A 27,057-nucleotide genomic window follows, 5' to 3' on the forward strand; every position below is an offset into this window, starting at 1 on the left:
AAAAAAAAAAAAAGAAAAAGATTTAACAATACAAAATGGGCTATGAGTTAACAGGTACCCAAGTATGGTAAACTTAAATGTTGCAAAGATGGCTTTACTCTATTTTAAGCATTTCATCTGCTCTTCTCATTACATTTTGTATACAGGCTATATGTGAACTGATATATATATATATATGTGTGTGTGTATATATATATATATATATATATATGATGGATATTTTATGAGAAAGCTTGTGTCTGCTAAAATAGAATTGAAGACACCTGTGAGTAGTAATGAATTTCTATGCACTTCTGGATTTATTAACAGGTCCCTTCATTGTATTCTCTCAAAACACAGTCCTTTGGCTATCATTCATGTATACTCTGCTGGTCTGGGAATTCAGCACTTATCTTACTTTCTGACAGTTTGCAGCTCAATTACAGAAATTAAAATCAGGGCCAGACTTTGGATCAAAAGCTGAATTAGGGCTTTCCTCGTGTCATAGTATCAATTTTCAAGTAAAAGGCAGAGCTGCAACTATACTTTTAAATGAAGAGCAGAGAATGGGCAAATATTGGAGCAGTCTTTGGCCACTTTGCAGCCCTGCTGGATGCTCCAGCTGTTCAAACAGGCTGAGGAGAGCCACACTGAGAGGGCCACCAGCTGCCAAGCCCCAGCCCTCCCCCAGCACTGCCAGGCATCACTGCTTCTCCTGCTCCTCTGCTGCCATATGTGGCCAGCAGATGAAGGATGGTCTCAAGTGAGCCTAGTTGACCTGGCCTTGTAGATGGAAGACAGGCAGGTAAAGTGAGGGGCCTCTGGAGGAGAGAACTGTGTTTTTTCAAGAGAAAAAAGGATTTGAGTTCCTCAGCTTCTGGCATACTTACCTGGAGATCACCTCTATGTATGGTCAACAGAGAGCGCATGGGTCAAGAATCCCACTTGCTCTTGGACACCGCAACTCTCAATACAGTGCACTGGTTGGAAGGTATATTGCAACCTGCCTTGCACTAATTGTCTGCTAATTGATGCTGTCCCAGAATTTCTTTCACCCTCACTGACAGTCAAAGTTAAAAACCTTCCCATCATTGCATAGACTCATGGCTGGATGAAAAAGGAAGCCTACTCAATTGTCCCTCCTGCTAATTGATCCTTTCTCTTCAACTATAGACTTCAACTATATTAAAACACACACAAGTACTACAAAAGCTACTAATAAATTTTCCAACCATTAGAATTTCTGAACAGTCCTACTTAAGGTATCTAGATCTGGTAAATTAAAGCAAATTATGTTCACTTAAATTGCAGTGTGAACTTTAAAGCAAAAGGAAGTTATCTACACTTGTATTTATAGAATCACAGAATCAGAATTGCTCAGGTTGGAAAAGACCTTAAAGATCATTAAGTCCAACCCCAACTTAACCATACTACCCCGACAACCCCCCACTAAATCATATCCCTGAGCATGTACCAACTGGATCAAAAAACATGTCTTTATTTCTGTGAAAGCAGAAAACACAGTGTAAAAACTATCTGTGTGGAGAAGAAGCCAACATATTTTTGTATGTTTGGATCTCTTCAGCAAAATGACTGGGTAATAATACAGCTGTGAAGCATATTGTCTGAGTCAGAGAAATATATACAATCACTTTGTAATACAACATTCTACATAAAATTTTCATATTTTAAAATCTATATTAAATTGCATACTGTATTTTACCAACATATGTCTTTGACAATCAGAAAGATACTTCTATATCCCCGCATTTCATAAATATCACTGTTCAAAGGCTTTTGGATTGTTGTAGATTTTTGATTCCTTAACACAAACAGCACACATTCCCAAAGTCATCTCTGTGTCTAGAAAGCTCTTGTGCTATTATTTACACCCTGCTTCTCATGAAGTGAGATACACCAACACATATCTGAATTCCAAAGAAATGGCAAATGCCTCTCCTTCCCAACCCATTTTCTTCCTTTGCACACTGAAGTGCAATGTACAGGCAAAGGCATGTTCACTGGGTTATCTTCAATGGAAACTAATACATACACATATTTTTCTGAACACTGTTGTAAGAAATCAATTGTCCTAATGGAAGATCATTATTAAGAAAGAATGACATGAAAAACAAAAGTAAAACACTGTTCCAGTTCATAAATATGTAAAGAGCGTGGAAAATACTTCAATTAGAACAAGATATTCTGAAATCAAACTTCTAGCTTTTGTAATGTTTGGAAGGAATATGCAAAACTGAAGAACAGCGCAAGACGATCAATACTATTTTTAAAGCAACCAAGAAGACCATCTGATACCACTGTTATGCAAAAGCATCATGAAGATACTTTCAGATTTTCTGCTCTGCCTCTTAAATTCAGGTACTCTTCATAGAAATGAAGTGCAGAATAATGAAATCCCAGTGATCACCACAAGATAAACTCCTTCTCTTCCACCTTAATTTCCTGGAAGTCCAATTATCATTTTACCTGGTTACTACGATTCTTATGAATTTTAAGATTTACTGACTTAAGAGCTTATTAACAGATCGTTGCGTTGGTTATCAGACTGCCGATTGCCTTTTTGACTAGTAATCACATTTTCCTGCATTTATCTAGATCTCCCCCATTTCATACTAGAAATAATAAAAATGCAATCTTAAAGATCAAAACAAATATCTAGAACATTGTCAAGAATGTATTAAAAATGCATCTTCAAATATTCAGAACTTTCTATATTCACATGAATTTTTAATTCAGAATGCATCTCAGTATACTCTGCCTTGCCTATAACTAAAATGTCAAATCCACGTATACAATACAGTAGAAAACTACCTGATATTTGTGAATTATTCGCACACACTAAGCACTAATTGAAATGTCTCTGTTGTACCCATTAATCTCAAAGTGTCAAAGAATAAAGCTGGGAGAGAGTGATGAACAAGAACATAAATCACAGGCATCACAGCGAGGCCTGGAATGTGCCTGTGATGGACCTTATGAATGAAACTGCAACAGCAAAGCAGTCTCTGAACAACACCCAGTGCCAATCCCTTATTCCACAGAATCATAGAATCAGAAGGTAAGACATCATTTACTGCAGAGTATTATTTGGCCAAGCTGCCACAGTTATCTTCAAGCATCCCAAAGGGTTTCTGTGTGAAACCATTTTCTTTTTCTACTATGCTTTAAAAGCATTGTAAAAAGAAATAATTACAGTTTAATCTATTTGCAGTTGTACATATTTCAGACATTAGAAACAGAATAACAAGGCAGAGGGCAAGCACTCTCTGCTTTTACGCTGTTTGTTCAGAAGGCAAATGACTGTGTAGTGGATGCGCCAGTTCAGCTTGTCTAGGTGAACTATTCAGTGTCAGCACTATGAATATTATGCAGTTTGCTTTCACAGCCACAATCTTTTTTTAAAATTGGGAATGCAGATGAATGCACATGCACATAGCCCTACCCATCTACTAGAAAAGAACACTTACATTCGCATTATCAAATGCACTAAGAATCAAACATCAAAACATCATCTGTGGCCAACTTGTGCAATCACATCCTAGGACAAACCTTAACGTCATGATCGCAAATATTATCGGTTGTTCTGAAAGTAATGCCTCTTATTTAGAAACTACAACAGATACAAAGAGTACAAAATGGGTAAATACTCTGCTACAAAACACTGTTTTTTAACATAGTTACCATCATTAGTTATGCATTTTCACCAGCTGTGAACAAGAGCCTGCATGCCATGCTTGTAAACATCTGCATGGCCATCCAGAGCATGGCTTGCATTTCACACTGCTATTGCCACTGTCACATGGCAACAACACTTAAAGGAATACTAGTGGGAAAGTTTAATCTCTATTGCCATACCACCAATATTCACCTCTGATGTCGTGGGCCAACAGAATAAAATCTGAGGCATTACTTTCGGAGCAGCCCTTGTATATTTTTTTCCAAACAGATCCTGATAATCCTGTCAGTTCACCTCATGCACTGAAAAGCCGTAAGTCTGCAATATGAAGGGCCTGTCAGAAAGGTGCCTTCATTTCTTGCTGCAGAGTTTTAAATGGAATGTAACAAATAGAGTAGGAAGTGGAAAGATGTGCATGTGGTCATCAAAAATTTCTATTACCTTTGCCCCTGGAATCCCACAAGAATCCTTCGTGATGCTAACTAAATTGCTTGAAAACAAATTTCCAATTACCCATAGCTAGCTGTTAATTGAGCAGACATCAGGTTTCTTTTTCATGTGCCCAAGCTAAACACAAGAAGATACACAGAACTGCCACATTCTAGAGAGGTTGCTAAAATCACTGAGATCTGTGCCTCAAACATATAAGAGGAAAGATAATTTGAGGAAAAAATACAAAACAACAACAAACAGAGCATGAGAGACTAAAGATATGCATTAAAGAAGTCCTAGCGAGCCTTCTTAGTGAACTTCAGCCATCAGCGAAAATAGGCATAAAATCTACTCACATCACAACGTTATGAAATTACTTCCTTAATACAGAGTAAAAGCTCATCTTACAGTTGTGAATTCCATGTAGAACATGGGGAAATTAATCCCATCATCGGTGCTAGATTCAACCAGTTTTATTAAATAATTCTGATACTATATTTTGAATAGTGAGTTGATGTTTACTAAATGAGCACTACCACTCTGCACAGTGAGCAAGCATTGGTTCTAGGAAGGAGAAAACTCTTTGTAACAGCACAATTAAAATTTGTACTGTAATAAATACTGTCATAAATCATCTCAAGTGGGAAAATTAAAATTTCACAGACATTTGACTTTGTTGTGCTTAACTTTACAATCATAATATTTATGTAGTATTTCTGGTCAATTCTGTGCTAGACCATAGTCATCTTTTTACTGGATGTAGCGACCATGATTCCATTAGAAGTAGCAACAGTTGTATACTTCAATCAGATACTAAAGTTTTAAAAAAAAAATCTTAATTTTTTCCCCAAAATTGTTAGCCTACTTACTTGTAAGTACTTTTAAAGGAAACTGTAACTAAATCATATTAAAAACAGCAACAACAAAATGGCAAAACTTTAGTAGATTATAGAAAAAGATGACTATATGGTTAACATTAAATACTTTCTTCTGTAATTTTAAGACAGACATAGGTAAGAATACCAGAACATCTACTTACATTCACACTGTATCACATCTAAATTAAACTGCTGAATTGCTCCCATGCTTATTTGTTTTAATTCAGTGTCCAGTAGCATCTGCATTAGAGATGTTGAAAGATGCTGGCAGGCTGACATGCAAGCTGTCTGGGCCACTTTTCCCTAATAGAAAGAGCAACACATTTTTAGATAGAAACAAATGATATATTACTAAGGAACAGCTTATCTGATTTGATTTTATTATACGCTCAAAGTCTTAATGATGCAGGACTTAGATTAGAAGAAGAATGATCACACTTTTGGCTGTTTCTCTGGCCTGTTAGCTTTGTTTCTATGAAATCAATTAGGAAACTAAATTAAATGGATGTCAAACAATTATTGATACATCTTCCAGAAATCCAACAGCCTTCAAGGATACAAGGACATTTCCAAATAAAGAAGAGCATAATAACAATATAAGCTGTGGATGCATGAGTATTTTTTTTTTTTTCACTCAGATAGAATGAAAGCAAAAAAGTATATCAACCTGCTACATATTTTTAACAATAGCCATTTAAAGAAAAAAAAGAGATATCAACCAAAACCATTGATTTCAATTGGGGCATTTCTCATAGCAGCTTACTCTAATCATGGACACTTTAGTTGCCTGAACTTCATCTCAAAGATTGTTGATAAATTATTGAAAATGTTCGTGATATCTATCATCTTTTTGGGTGCTTAATAAATCAGTGCTGTCAGTAATCAACCATGTACAAAATGAAACACAGCCCTCTGCTGTACAGAATAGAAATAATTTTTCAATCATAGGCTAGTTAGTAACATTTCTCTTCACAACATATGAGCAATTGAGACAAATCATTTCCAGACCAGAGAACAATAAAACAAATCACAAAAATCAGAAGTTAATTTTACAAATTATTCACATTTTAGTACATAAAATTATAAAAAATATGGAAATTCTGCTATAGAAGAAAAACCAATTAAGAGCAGATACTCAATCAGATGCCAACATTCTATTCATAGCACTGCAAACTTCAAAAGCACGGAGATCTTGGTTTGCAAATGGAATTATAATAAACTATGGTTTTATGTGCTTACACCATGCTTTTCAATTAATGCAAATGTTTACAATGTGCACTGAAACAAAGGTAACTATTTACATGCTTACATGAAAGAAATCATAAATATGTACTCCACCTACGGGGACACAAACCACTGCCATTTTACTACTACCCAACAGTAAAGTGATGACAATTATTCTCTAAAGCAATGGCTCCCCAACTGCTTTGTGCAAGATCAGGATGGTCAATTCACGGTTGCCTCACAGAAACACACGTAAGCCATGAGAAGTGCTAAGGACTGACAGCAGTTCACTGTTCAAAAAGTTTGTGAAGTTCTACTCTAGCATCTGAAGATTTCGTCCTTAACAGGAAGAATTGTACATATTATTGAATTTTCATGCACACATTAAATGGCTTTTGCTAATACCTCTTTAAAATAAAAAGCTTTAAAATACCTCGAACTGCTAGGAGCTTTATATCTAAAATGAGATGTCAGTTTCTTAATTGAACACCTCAGAAAAGCAAATAACATTTTTGACCAAAACAGATGAACTGACAACAAGGAATGTAAGAAACAATGCAAGAACAGCATGCTTAAAAGTCTCCCAAATCCAATGGTAATTACACTGGGAGACATGCAGCTCTATTCCCCAAGCAGAACAATATCAATATGAATAGGGGGAAAAAAAAAAGACAGAAAAAAAAACAGAAAATGAAGAAAAAAAGAGGTGAGGAGGGCAATCCAATGGGCCACAGTTCATTTAATTATTGTGTAGTAGGTTTCAAATACTTAATGGAAATGTCATTTTGATTTAATGGAACATCTAGTGCATCTCTGTTTAATGTACTGCTCCATCAAATCAGCTCCATGTCCTATTTATGCTGCCTCTATACTGTAATAAAAGTTCAATCAGATTAATAGGTTGTCAGAAAAAAATTAACATTTACTTTATTTTATATGCAAACAATGTGTATTCCTCCTATTATTATTAGTCAAAAACAGAATTTTATCTTTCTGATAGGCATCTGTAGTTAATTGTTGCAATCTGGCAAATATCAATAGTACTGGAGCACAAGACAATGGTTACAATACAAAAATGACATGATAAAGTCTCTTAGACTTTAAATAAATATCAATACATGTACATTTAATGTTTCTTGTAAGACTTTGTAAGATGGAAACATCCTAACATTTCAACTACTTCCAACTATGCAACTTGAACTACAGGCTTATTGTTCACATGGCAGGTAATGGAAGATTACCACACATAGTTTATACTTAACACAATCACTCAATTTTTTGTAATCTGGAGAAAGCTAGACACATCAACCTAAATGCTGAATTTTACCTCAGATAAATATGAACTTTATTGTTACCCTCCTCAAAATTCAGTACAACATTTCTGAATGTACAACATTCAGAAAAGAATGAATTCCAAATTTGTGTTCAACAAACAAGTTCCAGTTAAAATCCCTCTGCAAATTTCCCTCATCCACCAATTAATGAATTATTTTTTTTTCATAAGGCATTTTAAAGAGAAAATTTGAGGATTTATGAATATAAAAAGATCACATATTTCTTTTCCATGGTGAAATAAATTTCATTTAGTTTTAAAACACTTTTTTTTTTCTTTTTTTGAGAGTGGGTGGCTGTGCCAACTTTTTGTATCAAAGAAATATCAATATTCAATAGCATGCAGAGATTCAGCAGCCTTCTCACATTTGCTCCAGTATTGCCTCCTATTATTTCCACTATGCCTATGTTAATTGCTGCTATCTACAAAACCTATTCTTCCACTCAACCAATGCAAAGTTTAGGAAACAAGGACCCTATTCTATAAGCAAAAAAACCTGCTAACAGTGTTAAGGGCAACCGTTTTTGGTTTGGTTTTTTTTGTTTTTTTTTTTTTTTTGACCCAGCCTTCACATTTTGCTGAAATACAATTTTCAAAAAAAGAAAACCCTTAGACAAACTTCTTATATTTCAAAGGAGCTTATAAAGAGAATCTGCTGACATATTAAATCCTTTTTATGGGACCCAAAAGCTTTTCTCTTAAGAACAATTGCAGTGAAGAGACATTTGGCTCCTAGGAAATTCCCAAAGGGTCAGCCATATGCATCCTTGCATGGCACCTCCGCAGCACTGCTTTCTAAGACCCACGCTAGTGTCTCAAAAGCACCTTTCATCATTCACTATGGTGTCAGTCAATATGATTTATGGACTGCATTCAACAAAGTCAAAGCATACAGAAAGAGAAATATGACTACAATCTTCTAATTTGTTTTGCATTGAGCCACTTAAGAGTCAAAGACCTGATGTCAGGCTGAGACCAGCAACACAATTAACTGACCAGTGACAGATTCATCCATCCTCCCTGCCAGGCTGTGCCAATCAAAGACAGCATGAAGCAGCATTTGGAGAAATCAGTAAGAAAACCCATTCTCTAAGTAGCCTATGGAGGCTTTTGATTGACAGTTTTTGAATATAGCTGCAGAAAACCACCACCCCTTTACCCTTACTGCAAGCTGTGAAATTAGGCTTCTGCTGTCAATCACAGAAACAATAAAAAACCACAAACCACCATCCTCAGCACAAAAGGAAATAGCAAAACTTATCTGTTAAATCTAAGAAGTTAAGATTAAGAATTAATTTCACAGTATGACATGTCCAGCAAAAAAAAAAAAAAAATTGAAATTAAAAAAAAAAAACACAAAAGAAGCAACAACCCAACCCATAAACATATGGATTTCATCAGTTATAAAAACTAAAGCAGGACTAACATCCAACTTTTGAATTATCAATAAAGAAACAAGCATATAAAAAACCTAATAGAACTTTAGGACTCAATTTTACTTCAAGTATCCGTACCAAATTCTACTGAAAATAGCATCTAATTGAAAATAATTTGTATTTGTAACTTTTTACTAGCTATTCTTTCCTAAAGGGATGTCCAATACTAACTTAGTACTTACAAAGCACATAAACCGTAAAAACCTTTATACGCATCCTCTATGTTTTCAAACAAACTAATCTAAAAATAAAAGGCTTGATTACTCTTAAGCTGTTCAAAATATGAACTTAAAAAATGCAGGTCCTCAACAAGTTTTATCATTCAATTGTCTTTATGAAGTTAACAGCTGTATGATGAAAATTGGATTTTCTTTTTGATTAGAAGTATCTAATGACACCATACATTGCAGCATGAATCTAAAACAGGCTGTTTATATAAAAGAGACTGAAAACAACAATAATCTCAAAAAAATAAATTCTTGTGACTTCAGAAATCAGAATCCTTAAAAGCTACATGACTCAGAAGTTATAAGCTTTCAAAAGCAATGTATCCTCTGTGCCATTCACCCCTGGAATGTTAGCAGTGCTCAGTCATGATACAACCAGCATACTGACGCCTACCCAACAGTAACAGGAAATATTTCTAAATAAAACAGTCAATGTTCCCAGTGCTCATGTCACCTTGATAGTATATCATGAGTATTCAATTAACAGAAATTTTCACTGGAATACATAACTAGCATTATTCAGTCCAAACTCCTACTTTATGGACTACTTCCTACTCTACTAGTTCAGGTTCATTGGCTTTTTACTTGGTTGATCTAGAAAAAGTTTTGAAGTAGCAAGCTTTGTCTTATTTATTCCTCTTCTCAAAAGGCCTCTGCCTACAGATTGGAACTATATGTGATCTAACACAGTGCAGTGTAACACTGTAGTGATGGGGAGGCAATTGGAAATTTCCATAATCTGCTAAAGCAGCTGGGTAAAGTTAGGAAAAAAATCATTCTGTTCATCTCTCTTTCCATCAGTGAAGCACATGTGTAGAGGAACATCTTTCAATGAAACAGACAAACTTTTCCCACTTGGAAAGGTGGCGTGGGAACTATTTTTAAAGGAGTTCTTGTATGGAACCCTTATCCTCTCAGTTATCTGGACAGAGAAGGAGAGAAGCTCTCCAGACTGTGAAAGGAAGAGATGAAGATGTAAGTACATGAACACCATCAGATTCTAGAATAAAACCACAGCTGGAAGTCACTCTTACAGGGAGAACACTGACATTTCAAAAACAAAGCTCTTCCAGGTGACTCCCAGCTGCAGAACATCAGCTTCCCTGCCCTGCCCTCCCTATGACATGGCATGCCCATCCTGGAGCTGATGGCATTTCTTAACAAGATCACCAATCTCAAGTCCAATGGAAGTAGAGAAGAACTGAGAACATCAATGAGGATTGTACATGCTGGAAACATATCCTTTATTTGCAGTACCTTTCTTTAAAGTACACTCTTCTGCTGAGTCTTTAGATGAGGTGTTTTATTTAGATGTGTCCATGTAGGTTAAGTCACAAATCAAGCTTTAGTTTTATCTTTCGTCAAATTTCGGGGTAAATTTAGGTAGCAAACTAAAAATCCTAAAAAAAAAACCAAAAAACAAAAACCAACACCAAAAAAAAAAAAAAAAAAATTGAACATTTAAACCATCTCATATTAAAACAAAATAGAACAAACCTAACAATTTAATATATGTCCAATGTATTTTCTTGGCAGTCAGGAGTAAAACTAATTATTTAATGGATGCTACTCAGCTTTGCAGACACTCTCTGCACATTTAAACACAAACTACTTTAGATCCACTTCCAGCTTCCCTGATAATCAAGACATTGAGATTCCCCCAGTTATTTTTGGCACCTAATCCTAAGAGTATTGTTCTGAAACAAAATTGTCTAGATGTCTGGCTGCTCTTGATACAAAATCTAATCTACACTACAAATACAACAACTGAAGTTTTCTGACATTACTATTGAAAATTGAAAAATAGAGCAAAGAATCTTAAATAACAACATTGATTCTACAATTTTTTCCCCTTTTAACAGATTTATTTTAATTCCAAATTGTTATGGTTATTACTGACAGTTGTTTCAACACAAACTGAAGGCTTTAACTAATAGAATAAAATGCCTCTTTCATATTTGTCCACCTCTTGCGCATGTATTTGAAGCTTATGCTCTATTGAGTACAAGAACACATCTGTGGACCAGTTAGATACTGAGTATTAAAACTTTTACTCTGGTCACTAACATTAAATTATATATAATTATCATTATTAAACTCTAATTATTCTTTTCCCTGAGAAGATCATTTTAACTGTAAATTTTACATCTTTCATAGCATTAATTCCCACACTGTGTACAGTAAGTGCATTATATGCTTGTTCACTTAGTCAATGGCACAGTGTACATTTGTTCAATTAAGCAGCATACAGTAATAAGATTCAATTAACTGGAGATGATAAACCAAAATTATATGTTCACAGAAAATCAGTGAAGTAATAATAATAATTTCAACATTTTCGTTATAATAGAAATGTTACGCTAAATCAAAATAAAGTGCTTGTACAAAAATTCATGACCTGAAAGTAATCAGAGCTTGGAAGAATTGCAATCCATCATCTTCTAAAAAATATACGTATTTGGGCAAACACACTCCCTAGATACCAGACAGACGTAGCAGAGAAAAGAAGGACCTTTCATTAATACTTTATTCTGTTATGTCACTCCACCTCAATTCTGGATGCCTCACTGCTGCATTTTGATACCTGACCTCACTCTTGAAAGGCTTCAGAGCCTCCTCTAAATGATCTCATTTGGGATGCAATGCACACCCACCTGCTTTCTGCAAGGCTTTTAGGGCTCCTGCCATTCCAGTGTATGAAAGCCCTGTGTTAGTCATTAACCTGATTCCTGCATGCAATCACACAAGGTACACAGCAAAACATCAGCAAAACAAAAATATCTTTTTATTAAATGATTAAAAATTGAAGCAATAAGCCTGCAGGCAGTTCATAGTTTTTTCAGTTCACATGCTTTTTCTTCATCTTGCATCTACTTACCGACATAGCTGCATGGTCATTGTTGTTATTCTGAGAAGGAAACCAGTAAGGCAATCAAATCAAAACAAAAAATTAAGATGTACTGTCAACATCAAAAAAAAAAAAAAAAAAAAAAAAAAAGAATAAAAAATTGGTAGCAATAAAAGATAAGGAAACGTTTCCAAAAAATAACATTTATATAATTGCTTAAAAAAAAAAAAAAACAGCACACCTTTGAAATTATACAGTATTTTGCCATTGTACAACAAAGAGATTATAATTGAAATAATACTGGTTCAGCAATAAAATGTTTTTCTATAATAAAGAACCACATGCCAAAATATTAAAACAGCAAACTTCAGATTGGGAAACATCTGTTCTTATGCCTTTCCAAAAAGTTTTCTATATAACAAATAATACATTCCAAAATACTTGTGCCATGTTTACTGTCTTGGCCTATGAAGGCTATCTGTATGGTATAAACATACTTAGGCAAAATTAAGAATGGCTTAGGACAGTAATAATTGAAATGTTACACAGTCCTTAAATAACTGTTAATGCAAAGGTAATGGTGCTATAACTGGAAGATGGAATGAGTATATTTTCTTTTCCAAAACTGATGCTAAAGCACAGTACATATATACAGAGGAGAAAACTAAGATGTAAAACTTAACTGAAAAAAAAAAACATTCAAAGACATGTTTGCAGTGATTCCATGGGTCTAGCAGACTCCAGCAAACTTGTGCCATGAAATGTGCAAGTTCAAAAACATTGAGATCATGGTCTGATTTAGATCTCTTATGTTCCAATTATAATAATACACAAATTTCACAAAACATTTAACAGAGAAAGTATGTTTTTAAAACTTATGTCTACACCGTTACAGAAATAATTCAGTATAGCCTCAGGTGAGAGCATAAAAGGAGGCCTGCAGGTGTGTTTCCGCAGCTTACACATATACCTGAGACAAGACAGGGCTCTAATGACAGGAATCCAACATCCACCAAAAAGTAAACAGATTGTAACACCCCTACTGGAAAACTGAGTTTGAAACAATATTAGATAGAATGTCAACGACCCTTTAACCAGACTATGGAAGATGAACATAGCAAACTGATGCTCAAGCTCCAGCAAAAACCCCTTCAATACCACAGGATATACCATGATAGGAAATGATTCCTCCATTTGTCCTGCTTTTTTTTTTTTTTTTTTTTTTTTTTTTTTTTCCTAAAATTACAACCACTGCTCAGGACTTTTTTTTGATTTCCAGTTACAGACATGGTTCTGACAAACCATTTTGTGCAGTAGGATTGTTTCTGCCAGCAATACAAACTGTTATAGAAATGACACAGCGACAGTCTTATTCTGCTAATGGAAATACATACTAAAACTCTTCCAGTTTTAACTGTGGCATAAGCTAATCCAGTTTTGGTTAGGACTCCATAGCACTAGTATTTTACTGAGCTATGGAATCTAGTTCTGAGCTTGCCATTGAAAATCTTTATTATACATTTTCTCTTGATAAAATAACTTACTACTACATATCTAACAAGAACCACCACAATTACACTGTTCACGCATTTTCATACAGTCTCCACAGCACATACACAACATTTATAGGACTGCACGTTTCCACAATCTGCCAAGCCAGAGTGATACAGAGGGAAATCCAAAAGCAACAAAAAACCTCCTGCCAGACCAGACTGCTCAGCCATACAGCTCCAGCTTGTTAACTGGTCAGAGTTTAAATTACAAAATAAACAGTTCATAGGAACAACCTTTCTCCAAAGGTTGGCTTGCATCCTCAGGCACTTATTTCTATGCCTTTAATGTTTTTCAAGTCTCTTAATGCCATAGATGCTACTTTCCAACCCTTCTAACAAATTATCTCATTCAAGAAACCTACAACTTTCTTTCAGCAGATAGTAGGACATTTAAATTTCTGTCTGTACTCTATTTTAGAAGACCTATATCACAAGCTGTACATCATTGTTCACAGCTGCTATATACAAATAGCCATTGAGGAGCAGCGCCATTTGTTTGATGAGTAACAAAAAGGTTACAGTTAATTTAACCAACAAGCATGTTATCCTTTATTTAAAAAAAGTGCTCAGTTGACTTGGCTTGGAAACATGTGCTGCATACTTCCCATTCACACCAACACTGAATGGGCCATGTCTTTGAGTAATTAAAAAAAGAAAAAGACCAAAGAATCACAGCCACTTAACATAATTTGGAAGATCTGATAAGCCCACTATGTCAGCAACTTCAGCACCTTGCTGTGAATGTAAATAAATTTATCTACCAGTCTAGAGCCTCGAAATATTTATGCATTGAGAACTGATTCCTGACAGGCATTGCATGTGGCTAAAGCAATCAGACATCAGCATGACAGCAGCAACAAAGGACAAACCGAGGAAAAGCAGATGCATCTTGAAAGACTTGTTGAAGTTACTCCACATTTACAAAGGTATAAACTATTATGACCATAGCTTGAACTAGAAAATCTTGGTTTTTTGGCTTAAAGAAAGGGGAAAGTGAACAATGGAATGTAACAAGAAGTACATCAAACATGTTACTAGTGCCCCTTCAAGTGGTACAAAGTAAAGGATATATTTGAATAAGAACAGGGAGTTGTTTCAATGATGCTCAATTAACAAGAATTAAGTGATTTATTTTTTTAAATCAGAGTTACTTAACTGAAAAGAACCAAATCCAAGGCCTCCAGAATCTGTAAAAATGAAGGACTTGCACCAATTCAGTGCCCTCTGAATCAATGAATGTGTACAATGAAGGACACCTGAGGACTTGCCTGCTCTAGCTAACTTGACTATTTGTAAATCAGCTGTTACTTGCATTACTTCTAGAGTATTCAAAAGCATTTTCTAAGTATTATCATAGGTAAGCATCATCAACATACTGAAACATCTGAAGCACATCTATACTGAAAATACTGATATATTCATTGCTAGCATGCACTCAATTAAAAAATTGCGTATATTTCAAAATATTATAAAATAAAATAATGCTCCAATGGATTGAAATTACACTTAATTTTGAAAACTTACAGGTAAATGAGTAAAAACTTGAAATGTGCTTCTCAAGAAGTTAATGAGGTCCATTAAGTACCCACTGGCTCTTCCATCTGATTCAGACATTGTCCAGTCATAGTCAGCGATCTGAATAAACTCATCTATTTTTTGGTTTAGTTTTGTATATATTTCTCCTTCTGCAGCATGCCTTGCATCCTGAGGGGAAAAAAAAAAAATTGCACAACTACCAGAATTCTAAAATATTACTAGAACATAGATTAAATATTTTTAATCAACGAAACTGAAGTCTTACAGATAATTGTTTTTTAGGGTTAAAAAAAAGTTTGTTAGCTTGTGTCTTGACGCAGTAAGTCTGAAGTTAGTTTTTAAAAATTCCTACGATGTATACTATAATTATACATAAGCATACTTAAGAGAAAATGTAAATCAGCAGTATGCGGATATGGGATGACTTCTAGAGGCAGAGGAAATACTCCATCTTTTATCTTGGTGACATAATCGCACCAAAAAACTTTTGAAAGTTCACCAGACTTTCCCCCATAAGAAATACGACCAAGGCAAATGGGGCAGTTTTGTTAAATGGCTTTTTTCTAATAGGAAAACTACGTTTAGAAACAAACTTTTTTTTCCTTTGTGGGCGAAGGATTCAATGCTGTGTATCTGGCTCTTGAACAGCCATTACACAGTCTAATCCTGAGACCCTGGGTTCAAGGAATTCTACCAATTAGATCTCCAAATTTATCCATTTTTGTTTAGAGTGACTGCTGATTTAAAGAGGCAAGGGAATACAATGGTATCCACAACTGCACTCAGCCATCCAAAGCTGAAAAGTATGTTGTGAACACTGAAAGCTACGCAGTTTTTTAATATGATAAAATGAATAAAGGTGGTATTGTTTTGAGGGCAGAGAGGTTGTTTATTTGTTTTTAATTTGTACTTGGCTTTACTTTTACATTGTTACAACAGAATGCTAAGACAGTTTGAATGGTATTTTAAAGTGGCACCTTACATCCAGTAACAAAAGGGGAAAAGCAGCCCTCAGATACAGAAGCAACAAAACAGGATTGTATTAAAAAAAAAAAAAAAAAAAAAAAAAGAGAGAGAGAGAGAAACAAGAAAAACAACAGTGTAGGTGTATTTTTGAGATCATCTCATGGAATGCAAACACTGCTAATAAAGGAGATTTTTGATCAGTCAGAAAGAATGGGAGTGACATGATTTGCCACCAGGAGATGAATTCAATAACTGTGAACATATCAAACCCTATGAGGGCCCAGCTGGAGAACTACATGCAGTTTTTCATTAAATATAAATTTAAAAAAAAAAAAAAAAGGATTAATGAGAAAAGAATTTTCTGCTATAGGCAGAGAATGTTGTGCTAGCAGGTTCTCCAGGGAAGGAGATAGGAGAGAAAACAGACCATTTTCCTTATATGTTTGTTACTGTTCACTCTGTACTTTGCTGAATGGCTTAGGTATTAAGCTCAGCTCTAATACACAGCTGTAATATTCTGCAATTATCTCCAATGAAACTTAAATAGTTTATATAGTAGTTAAACATAAATTTTAAAAAAAGCCATTAGCACAAAATGTAATGTAAACTCTAAGCTGTCATTTATTAGATGAAATTCAAGGACAGAGAACGTTTTACCTCTTAATGAAATCAGACTATGGCTGCATTGAGTGTTTTGTTACAAATGTTAGAAAAAGCATGAATTGTCCTTACAAGAAAATATCCACTGACATGAAAATTCAAATGCACACATACACTACTACTGTTATACTACTGCATAACAAACAACATAGCCTAGATCTATACAATAGGCCAAAATTTAGTAAGGTTGTACTGACAGGGCAATATTAATCTCACTACAGCTGCTGTGCCTTTTCTGCTTTGTCTTAAGTCAAGAAATTCTTAGCCAACAACAACAACAAATAGGAAAATCACTGGCAATCAATTGGAAATATAAAGTGTATTGCAAGGATGATGATGTCTTATTCCACCTTAACAATCTTTTAACATATGCCAGAGGGGATATCAATACAGAATAAGCCACATATTATACCAAGGGGAAAAAAATGCAGTGCAGAAAACAGAACTACTCTCAATTGGATTAATCCTCCTCATCCCATCTGTCTTTGTTCCACTGTATACTATAAAAAAATCCACATACCTAAAGTTCAAGTTACAGTTGCTCTGGAATCTCTTGTGACTTTTTTGGATGTTTTGTTTCTTTTCCAAAAATCTCTACTTAGGAGTCCCAGGTGACTGGGAAGGCAACGCACTTGCTGAAATTACTGGATAAAATGACCCATACAGGATAATTCTTCTGTAGGAATGTTTTCTTCATAAAGAAAACCTGAAATCCCTTTCCTCCTCACAAGGCACACAGATTTGCTTCTGTTCTAACCCCCCAAAAAAGCTACTTGGCTAGACCTGGTTGATGAAGTAATTTCTGTCTTATTTTACATGTATGAATTCCAAAACTTGGTTTTGCAATATATGCAAACCATTCATTGCATTCATTGTCTATGGAGAGTTTCTATTATTAGTAATTTATGGCACTTCAAAAATTATTTTACGACAGGTCATTTGAGTTCTTGCTTACAGAGAGAAAGTGAGAAATGCAGAGGGTAGGTGACAGATTTCTGATCTCTTAGTCAGCAGCAAACCTTGACAGAGAACACTGCTCCTTTAAGTGCCATCCCAATGCCCTCCCACAGAGTACCATATTTCTCATGAGAATGCTTTGAAACCTTTGATGTGAATACCTGTGATTCCATATAGTATACAGGTTTGCCTTCTAAATGAACAGTGCTGAAGATAATAATCTCAACCATTCAGTCATGGAGATAAAAGTGATAAAAATAATAAGATGTGGAAAAATACTTCTCTGAGGATACTTATTATTTAAAGATAAAAATAAAGCTTTTTTGTTGATAATTATACACCAATATCATTGATCATATCTAGCCCTATTTCCATTTTAACAACCATCACCGTGCAAATAAATGTAAAGGATATTAAATCAAAATATGAATTCTAAATACAATTGAATAAGCTGTGCTTTGTAACATGTATTACTAAATACTGCTTTTATATTATCATTACACAGTCTGAGAATATACCACAAACATAAAACATGTCAGATTACAGTAGCTGTTTTGCTTGATTCCATTCAGAAATGCAAAGATGTCACACTGCTTGGAACTTAATCCACTGAAAACTTCTGATGCAGTCAAACTTTGTTTGTCATTCTGTAACTTATAAAAGAGGCATCTGTGGGAATGTGGATGCTTCTCATATACTGAATTCCCAGACCAATAACATAAAAAATAGTGTTTATCTGCTGTGTTAAAATTCAATTCCCAACAGATTTTTTTTAGAGTCAAAATGAGAAAATACACAGCTTTCCACTCAATCTCCTTTTGTTTTTAGATACATTAAAATCAGTGCAAATTAATTAACTTTTCATATGTGGTCGCATAACAGATGATATATACCATACCTTAAATGTAGAAAGTCCATACAGCCTCGCAGTGTGAACAGTCACTTGCGAAATGTTTGTGATGTTAGAGATAAAATCCTCAAGGTATTTACAGGCTAATTCCAGGTGTGTTGTGTTTATGATGATTTGAACAAGCTACAAGAAACAAATAATTATCATAAAAAGCCTTTTTCTATTACCCACCGACACTTGAATTTTGTAAATCGGGGCTTCTTTCAGAAACCCTGTTGCTGGAAGTTTATTGCAGTATGTCAGGTTATCAGCTATTAACTGACAACTTTCAAGTTAGCTGTCAAATACCAGTAAGGAATAACACCAGAGTTTACATACAAGTGCCATTTAAAAAATGAAGATTGCAGACACTTACTCAGTGACATTAATTCAATTGTTATTTTAGAATTAAAGAAAGGGAAAATAAAGGATAACATATTGCCAAAATCAAATCACTAATTTGTACTACAGAAACAAGGAAACAAGAAAGCAAACATCATTGCTGCAGTTAAAATAAATAAATATCTAAATAAATACATAAATGCATAAAAACAATGCATAAAGTAGTTAGAAAATTTCAAAAATACTATTGCATCTCCCCCTAAATGGTAACATAACTGCTCTAGATATAAATATACATGATAAAGATACAATTTACCTCTTCCTATAGGCTGGACCTTCATTCATATTCAGTTCATAAATCAGACAACACAGATAATGCATAATAACTGAAACAATGGTGTATGATTTCTGATATCCTCACTACTTGCACTCTGGCTCCAACACCTTTTAGTGATCACTAATGTAACGTTTGGAGAAGTAACAACTTTACCTTTTAAACTTTTTTATGATAACACAACTCCCTGTTTATTGTACAGGAGGCAGAAATTGTTCATTGCCATCTATCTGTCAGTAAGCATCCTTATGTAAATACACTTCCAACTAGATCCACATTGTTTTTGATAGTTTGGTTGTTTTTTCACTTATGTCACAGCCACTGACACATTTTTCTACAATTATAATCTCTTTAAAATTTCAATTTTAAACACTGCTTACTTTTCTTACATAATCTCGATACTAAATTATATTCACATTTACAGGAATCATTTTAGCACTAATTTCCTTAGAAGAACACAGTTTTGGGGGCGTATTTTAAAACTTACCTCTGTTAAGCCTATATGAGGTTTCTTAATTAGGTTCTGTAAACAACTACTGAGAGTTCTTGTTAGCAGCAAATTTGTCGATTTTCTAAGCATGTCATCTATTTCTGTTGAGCTGAAATAAAAGTGCATTTTTAAAACATGGCAATACTTGACAGCAAAACTCAATCTCTTCCTTACAAAGAGAACTTTTAGTGTTCAGAATTATCCATGTGCATTGAATTTCTGGTTGCTTCAAGTCATCTGTGATCTAATACACAAAACACCTCTTTCATTTACCAAATTATCCATTAACTACCTTTCAACACTGAAGCAAAACCTGTTATTTTTAGATTTTGGACATGTTCATTGACATAGCAGTTAGGAAAGAGTAATTTGTGTTTTGTAATGAGTTACCACGGAGGTCAACATGCACCAATTAGTACGTGTAAATTATAAACAGTAACAATTAAGAATGTGTGAAAGCGACTCATTTACATCCTAAACGGAGCAGAAGTGGGTGAGCAGCCACAAATAACTCCCAGATTTCAGACCTGCCACGTTATTTAACATAATTACAACTAAGCTTTAGAAGTTCACAAGAGAACAGAAGAATGTCAGAAAAGTTATGTTTTCCTTTAGGAAAAGGTAGGAAAGAAGAGGGAATTAGCACACAGGCAGCACATTCTATTGCAGGAAAAATAATTACTAAGGAACCTCAAAGCACTGAAAATGGTAAGGTGTTTAAAGTAATCAGGGATGCTACACAATTATTTCTGAAATGATCATTATTAAAGTATATTTTTGAAATCATACAGGCTTAACAAAAAATGAAACATTAATAATCCCCAGATTGTCCAAATCAGTCAATACTGCTAAAAAAGCCCTAGCACTGCTTTGGTGAGTTAATTACCCAAGCTAAATTCATCTACACATTCCTGCATTCCATACGTACATGTATGCATACATACATACACACATGAAATATATATTATAGCACTGGGAATCACAGATAAAATATAAAGAATTACACATGTAACTTATGAAACAAACGTAGGAAGTAAGCACCCAGGAAAGCGTATTTCCAAGCTAATATAAATTGTTAGTTCACCTGGAAGTTATAGGATAGTTTATACTATAATATAGTTTATACTATAGTTTATTCACATTCACAGTACTTATAGATTACCTGCGATGAAGTGATTCTGAAAACTTAAGGCTTGCATAAATGAATTCCTTAACCTGGATATATATCTGAGGCACTGACTGAGACATTGGGAGCTTCTTTGGAAAGGATTGCTGTAAAAATAAAGATAATCCTCTGATTCTAAGGAGAGATTGGTATTAAACATCGGAAAATCCCTTAATACTGCTAATATTTTCATTTATCAGAAGTTTTTCCATTTTTAACCAAATTTATTTAGTGGTGTAATTGAGCTGACTTCTGTATCTGTTTAAACATCTTATAAACAAAATGTACCATAACCCCTTATTTAAATTACAATAAAGTTTGGACTGTTTATTGTTCTCTATCAGCTATATTCCTGCTGAATCACAAAATTAAGAGTCCCTTTTCAGGACAGCAGTGGATCTTGAATAAACCAGTTTCCCTCTACACCAGTTACTCCCACTTCCTTATGTAAATTCTACCATAGGTTTGATATTACTTGATCGGTTCCATCAAAAGGAGAAGAAGGCAGAACATACTAATCACCTTCTAGGAAAGCAAATTTTAAAGAGAATTGCTGACACTATGAAAGAATATCCCACTGGGATGCCAGTACAGCAGAATTATTTACGGTCCTTTCATATCTACTTTGCCCCACATATTCAGATAATAAATAACTAACTTACAAAGTGAAATAATGAAGTTGCTATCTCTAATATATCCCTGATGATCATTACCCGTATTTCTGCAAAACTACAGCATATAACATACCATGGGTTACAAAACCCAATGGTGGCAAGAAAATCTAAGCTAACTCATTAAATAAAGCCTGTATTAATTAAAATGAATTATTAATTTGTTTACAAAACACTAGGTATCATTATTCAAACATCAGAGCAAGTGATTAGAGCTTTAATTTTCATATTTATTTATGAATACATAATTACACTCTTAATCTACCTAGCTTTTCTATTTTTAATTACTTTATAATTACAAATATAATTTCTGTTCTAACCATTCCAAATTGGACTTTGGCAAATCTTAATAACATAAAACTTTTCCTTACCTTATCAAGTTCTGAATCTTGAAAAGGAAATTTGCTTATAACTATTTTGTATTCCTCTTCATTTGCTACAGGAATAGGGCTGTAGTTATCTGCTTCAAAAATATCCCTGGCAAATTAGTTAATAAAGTGACAAAAATAAGGATATGTAATCTACTAACGGTACTTTACAATAACAAAAAAATGTTAATGAACATATATTTTACTACCACATTTATATGTACAATGTCAAAATATTATGAACTGGAATCATTCTGATTTCAGAAATCTGATTATGTTTAAATGAATTTGAAAGTAATTACTATATGGTAACTCTTTAAGCTATGTCCAATCACAGAGTAAAAAAAAAGCTGCAAACATTGACTGTGCATGCCCCAAAGCACAACATAGTAAATGAACTTCAGAACAAGTCTATTCCAGAAAAAAAGTGTAAGGAGATCTTTACCTACACTTTGCCTACACTAAAGCTAGATACTCAGCATCCAGCTTCAGTATCACAGCTACGTGTGCTAATGGAGATGATTCAGAGAACTTAAATAGGCAAATGTGCACAGATTTACTAAGTACCCTCTGGACTTCTTTACTTGAAGTCTAGAGAGTGTGAGAATACTAAGTGGTCAATTTAATTTTAAGATTTTCTGTAATATGATTAAACATTTTATGGTAAACAATATCTGCACATTTACTCTACACATCATACTCTGTATCTACAAACAGGCTTTGGAGCTCTACTCCTGGGTTAAAAATTTGTTCAAAAAAATGATTCCAAAGAACATGTGGAAACCCACTTGCATTGAAAGAACATGAAGATATATTGGCAACATCAGAAGCGTGTCAGTAATATACATGTAATGTCTGACTTTAAACATTAAGACAATCTAAATTAGGAACAGATTGGCAACAACCTATTGCAGTTGCCTAGGCTGATTAGGTTACTAATGAAGAAAAACAGGTGTCCTTCTCTTGGTATTTCTCCAGTGAAGTCCCAAGAGGGAAGGTTTCTTCTCATTAATTACAGAAGCAGTCCTCAATGGCTCTTCTCCTAAATATTAGTTACATGCAATGAATACATTACTTCTACCTAATCCAGACTTCATATGCAATACTGACTCAAATTTTCCAGAATTACAACTGCAACAAAATTTAAAGACAAAAAGAAAGAAATGCAATATGAAAGCCACAATTATTTTGAAATACTAACCTGAACAACCCAGACCACTTTTTAAGAAGTGTTTCATTATACTGGTCTCTTATCTCAAATAAAAGATCAAAGAGTCGATTCACAGGAAAACCATAACCCTAAAGTATAAAAATGAAAAGGATGGATAATTCAAGAACTAACTTGTTCATTCTTATTACATCTTCAAGACTCTGAAGTGAGACTGATCAATCTATTCTACAAATCAGATTATACTACTTCAAATACACAAGTAGAAGATCATTTATTACATAGATACATTCTTACAAAATATTGTTTACCATGGTTTCAGCTGTCAAGCAGAAATCTCTCCCATTTATCTGTAACATTTTAACTTTATATTTATGCACATAATCTTTTTTATCAGTCTGGTAAATGTTAAAAGAATATTTGCCAATGATATTCATTTGGTCATCCCCCTAGACAGTTAATGATAGCTGGACTGTTAATTCATGTTTAAGTTCAGAAGTAAAGCATTTACAAAAGACAAAAATGTTCACAAGGTACAAAGCTAACAGTAGCATGGATATGAATATCCTGATGCTAACTGGATCACCCAAAATACATACATTCAGTTGGTAATACTGAAAAGGGGCTAAAGGGCATAAAGTACAGACATCTTTATTATTTAAATCATTATTCTGTAATTTTACTCTTGACTTATATATATGACATCAGGGGGATCCAAAACATTGTACTCACCTAAAGTTCAAATTTGGCTCTATGAATTTCAGTTGAATTGCAAATATAATACCTACCTGTAAAGTATCAGCAAATACCACAATGAGATTCTTCAGTTCCAGAACAAGGTCAGGATCATTGCAATATGACTGAAAGCGAGAAATTCTGGTTTTGTTAAAATGATTCAAAATACTGGCCATATGTTTTCAAAGAACATTAGCACAGAAGGAGGGTTGAACTCTCCAGCCTTACCTGCGTCCCTGACTGACTGCCTTGGTTAAAACAGCTTAGACTCACTTACCTTCATGCAGTGCAGTTACATTAAAGTATTTATTTAATTTCTTATATGAACTATCAGTAACATAAAAGCTCAGAAAAAAACTAAACTAAAACATGAGATAGAATAAATGTTAGTGTTGTACTGAGATTAAAAACTAGCAAATTACATTTATTTTAATGGCATATAAGCACACATCAAAATACTCTGCTAAACCAACATCACAGATTTCGACAGGACATTCTTTTGAACACTAAGCCTGGGTCTAACTAGAATTAAAAAGCATTAGTACATCTGACATAACACTGATCTGTAAGGTTCCTGTGATAAAACTACAGTTGCAATTTGAATTCTTCCCCATTCTTTTCTACATATACATGAGTTGTAAGATATTACATGTTACATATGTAACTGCTACTTGCAAACATCAAAAAGAGAAAGGTAAAATTCTTCAACATTTTCTGATAGCAAAAATTATGCTTAACCAGCCTGGTAAGTTCTGAAGCAACTTGCTAGCAGGCATTCTCAGCAAATAGCAATATTCCACAGGTTGCCACAGAGGAATAAGAAATATCAAGCAGCGCCATTTGAGCTAGAGTTGAAACGTAACTTCAGAAGATGCACTTTGAATAAAATGAAATACTCAAATGATAGAGAATTACATTCTAACATCATGAAATTTTTTCTAATATCTTTACTAGAACATAAACATACTACTACCATAGCATTGAAGAGATAGCTTGGAGGGTTTTGCTGGTAGAGTTTATTTTGGAAACATAGCATTTGGAATGATAATTAGGAACTATTTCCTGGTGGTGCTTTCAGCGAACTATTCAATCTGATCTAATGAAGAGGTCAGTTGAGACTAATGAGGAAGGATTGCAATAATAACAGCAGATTAACTCTGCATATTCTAAACTGCTGGACTAAGAGAAGTTTGGAAGACCCAGTGAGTTGTAAATCAGTGGAGGATTATGCAAATAGCCCATGGCTGTGGATCACAGCCTGATACTGTCAGGAACAACAAAAGCTTGGCAGGCTCCCTCCCAAATCTGAGCAATTTTTAATCACAAGGAAAAGAAAACACCAGAGAGGTTTAATTTTTCACTTTGTCATCATCTCAGTTTTAAATACTCAGAGCTTTTAAGTAAAAGGATTTAAACTGAAGTACTGATAAATCTTCTCACTTACCGAGTGTGTTCTAAGAACAGCAATGATCTTTGAAAGGGCCATGTTCCAGAGTTCATCAGTATAAGTTCTAGTGACCAGTCCTTGGGTTACATGTAAAATATGGTCTTCTACTACAAAGAAACTAAAACAAAGCAATCCTTCAATCAAGTTTTCAGTGGAAGAGTAGAATTTGCTCTAATATTAAGAGACAAGTATAGTCAAGCCCTTTCCTATTGGAGCCACTGACACGTGGGTAGATTTGGATCAGCTCTGCCCAGCATGAAGTCAAAATGAGAAAAACTTCCTTTATGCCAGCTGGAGCCCAGGTTATCGGATGGTCTTTTTGGGGTACTGTAATGGTAGGATGTGAATGCTCAGATACAGCTACCAACACCCACATCATTTATGCAGAAACTAAAGAAAGTGTTTGGACAATGGGAGAATAAAGGATGAATTAAGAATCAGTACAGTAAAACTGAAGAAAATCTCCATTTAGGAAACTTACCCTACAATTTGACTGAAGTATCTTCTATAGCCTTCTACTGTTTCATGCTTGCAGTGAAAAAGAAAATAAGTTTAGGAATAAAAATACCACTAAGTATTAGGTACAATCTAAGTCTGTGTAGAAAGTAAAATATTGGTTACCATGCTTGATTGTGGCTGCAGAACTAGTCTCGCTTGTTTCCTTCTTTGCTTTCTGTAGTAATTTTCAAATATTTCTCCATCACCCTAAAAAAAAGACAAAAGTAGTTAAAACAAGGTCATTCTCTCAGTATTAAAAATCACTTACTAACCTAAGTGTAAAATAATCTGTTTTAAATTAAGACACATATTATGCATTTGTTTCTCACAGACTTCTTGCTGACATTAATGAAGTTTAAAATGCATAAAATATTCAGATTACATATATGTATTTAAAAGAGAAAAATATATATAGAAAAATGTTGCTCACATCTACATATTGTCATACAATATTATGCATTTGAATAAATATTTATGTTCATGCATAAGGCATATTCTCTATTGTTCTACAGCTGAAACTCACTGTGTCTTAAAATGCATCTTCAGGTTAGTCAAGAAACTGACTGCACTGCAAAGTTACAACAGCATTTCTGTGTTTATATGATACACTTGAACAATGCATGCAAGAGCTTTGCTGGAGAAAAATAAACACTGGAGAAAAATAAACAATTTATTTAATATTCACTTCTTCCCTTTGGAATTGTTAAATACAAAGACTAATGATTTGGATTTTTCTCCTATCACAGCCCTTGAAATACAACGCCCTTCTATGCCTAATGATTACATTGCAAGGAATTCAAGTGACATCCTGGCCATCTCATTAGGATGACCATTCAGTAGAAACCATCTGTCCACTTGAAATCGGTGCTACACTGACTCATCTACCTGACACTTGTTCTGTATGTATTGGAGAAATAAAATAAAGGACATTCAACTCAGAAAAGATCTTTTTAAAGCCACCTTAATACATACCAAAACTGAGTAGATGTGCAAACATCTATAGACTGGAGAAAAATCCACAAGATCTTGAGCAGTTAAAACCTGTAGACAGGAAAAAGTTATAAAGCTTAAAACTCATAATCTGCTGATATATTACCAACAGAACTTGCCCACTTAATAAATACTTGATAAATTATCTTACTTTAAAGGAATTGCCTTGTGTCATCAACTTTAAAACTGCACGATTTGGTTAATAGACTGATAAATTTAAGATTAAAATGAATA

General features: G+C 34.2%; 1 protein-coding gene across 9 annotated transcripts in view; it reads right to left on the reverse strand.

Moving 5' to 3' along the window:
* The window catches only part of EXOC6 (exocyst complex component 6), an 83,400-nt gene that overhangs the window by 25,971 nt on the left and 30,372 nt on the right, over positions 1–27,057 (reverse strand). For 3 of the 9 annotated variants that reach the window (XM_042862768.1, XM_042862767.1, XM_042862770.1), the window contains exons 8-20: positions 26,806–26,874; positions 25,957–26,040; positions 25,817–25,863; positions 25,333–25,453; positions 23,942–24,013; positions 23,187–23,284; positions 21,989–22,094; positions 20,944–21,053; positions 19,779–19,890; positions 18,625–18,759; positions 15,132–15,311; positions 12,085–12,114; positions 5,148–5,289 (exon numbers count right to left, since the gene is read on the reverse strand). In XM_042862768.1, the coding sequence (XP_042718702.1) occupies positions 5,148–5,289; positions 12,085–12,114; positions 15,132–15,311; positions 18,625–18,759; positions 19,779–19,890; positions 20,944–21,053; positions 21,989–22,094; positions 23,187–23,284; positions 23,942–24,013; positions 25,333–25,453; positions 25,817–25,863; positions 25,957–26,040; positions 26,806–26,874 (1,306 nt within the window). Of the gene's footprint in view, positions 1–5,147; positions 5,290–10,463; positions 10,607–12,083; positions 12,167–15,131; positions 15,312–18,624; positions 18,760–19,778; positions 19,891–20,943; positions 21,054–21,988; positions 22,095–23,186; positions 23,285–23,941; positions 24,014–25,332; positions 25,454–25,816; positions 25,864–25,956; positions 26,041–26,805; positions 26,875–27,057 lie in introns of those variants that run through there. The other 6 variants (XM_042862771.1, XM_042862769.1, XM_042862772.1 and 3 more) reach the window with 4 other exon arrangements.

This window comes from Lagopus leucura, unplaced genomic scaffold, assembly GCF_019238085.1.
Source record: "Lagopus leucura isolate 7727_CA_CO unplaced genomic scaffold, USGS_WTPT01 Super-Scaffold_739, whole genome shotgun sequence".
In the NCBI taxonomy this organism is placed as follows: domain Eukaryota; kingdom Metazoa; phylum Chordata; class Aves; order Galliformes; family Phasianidae; genus Lagopus; species Lagopus leucura.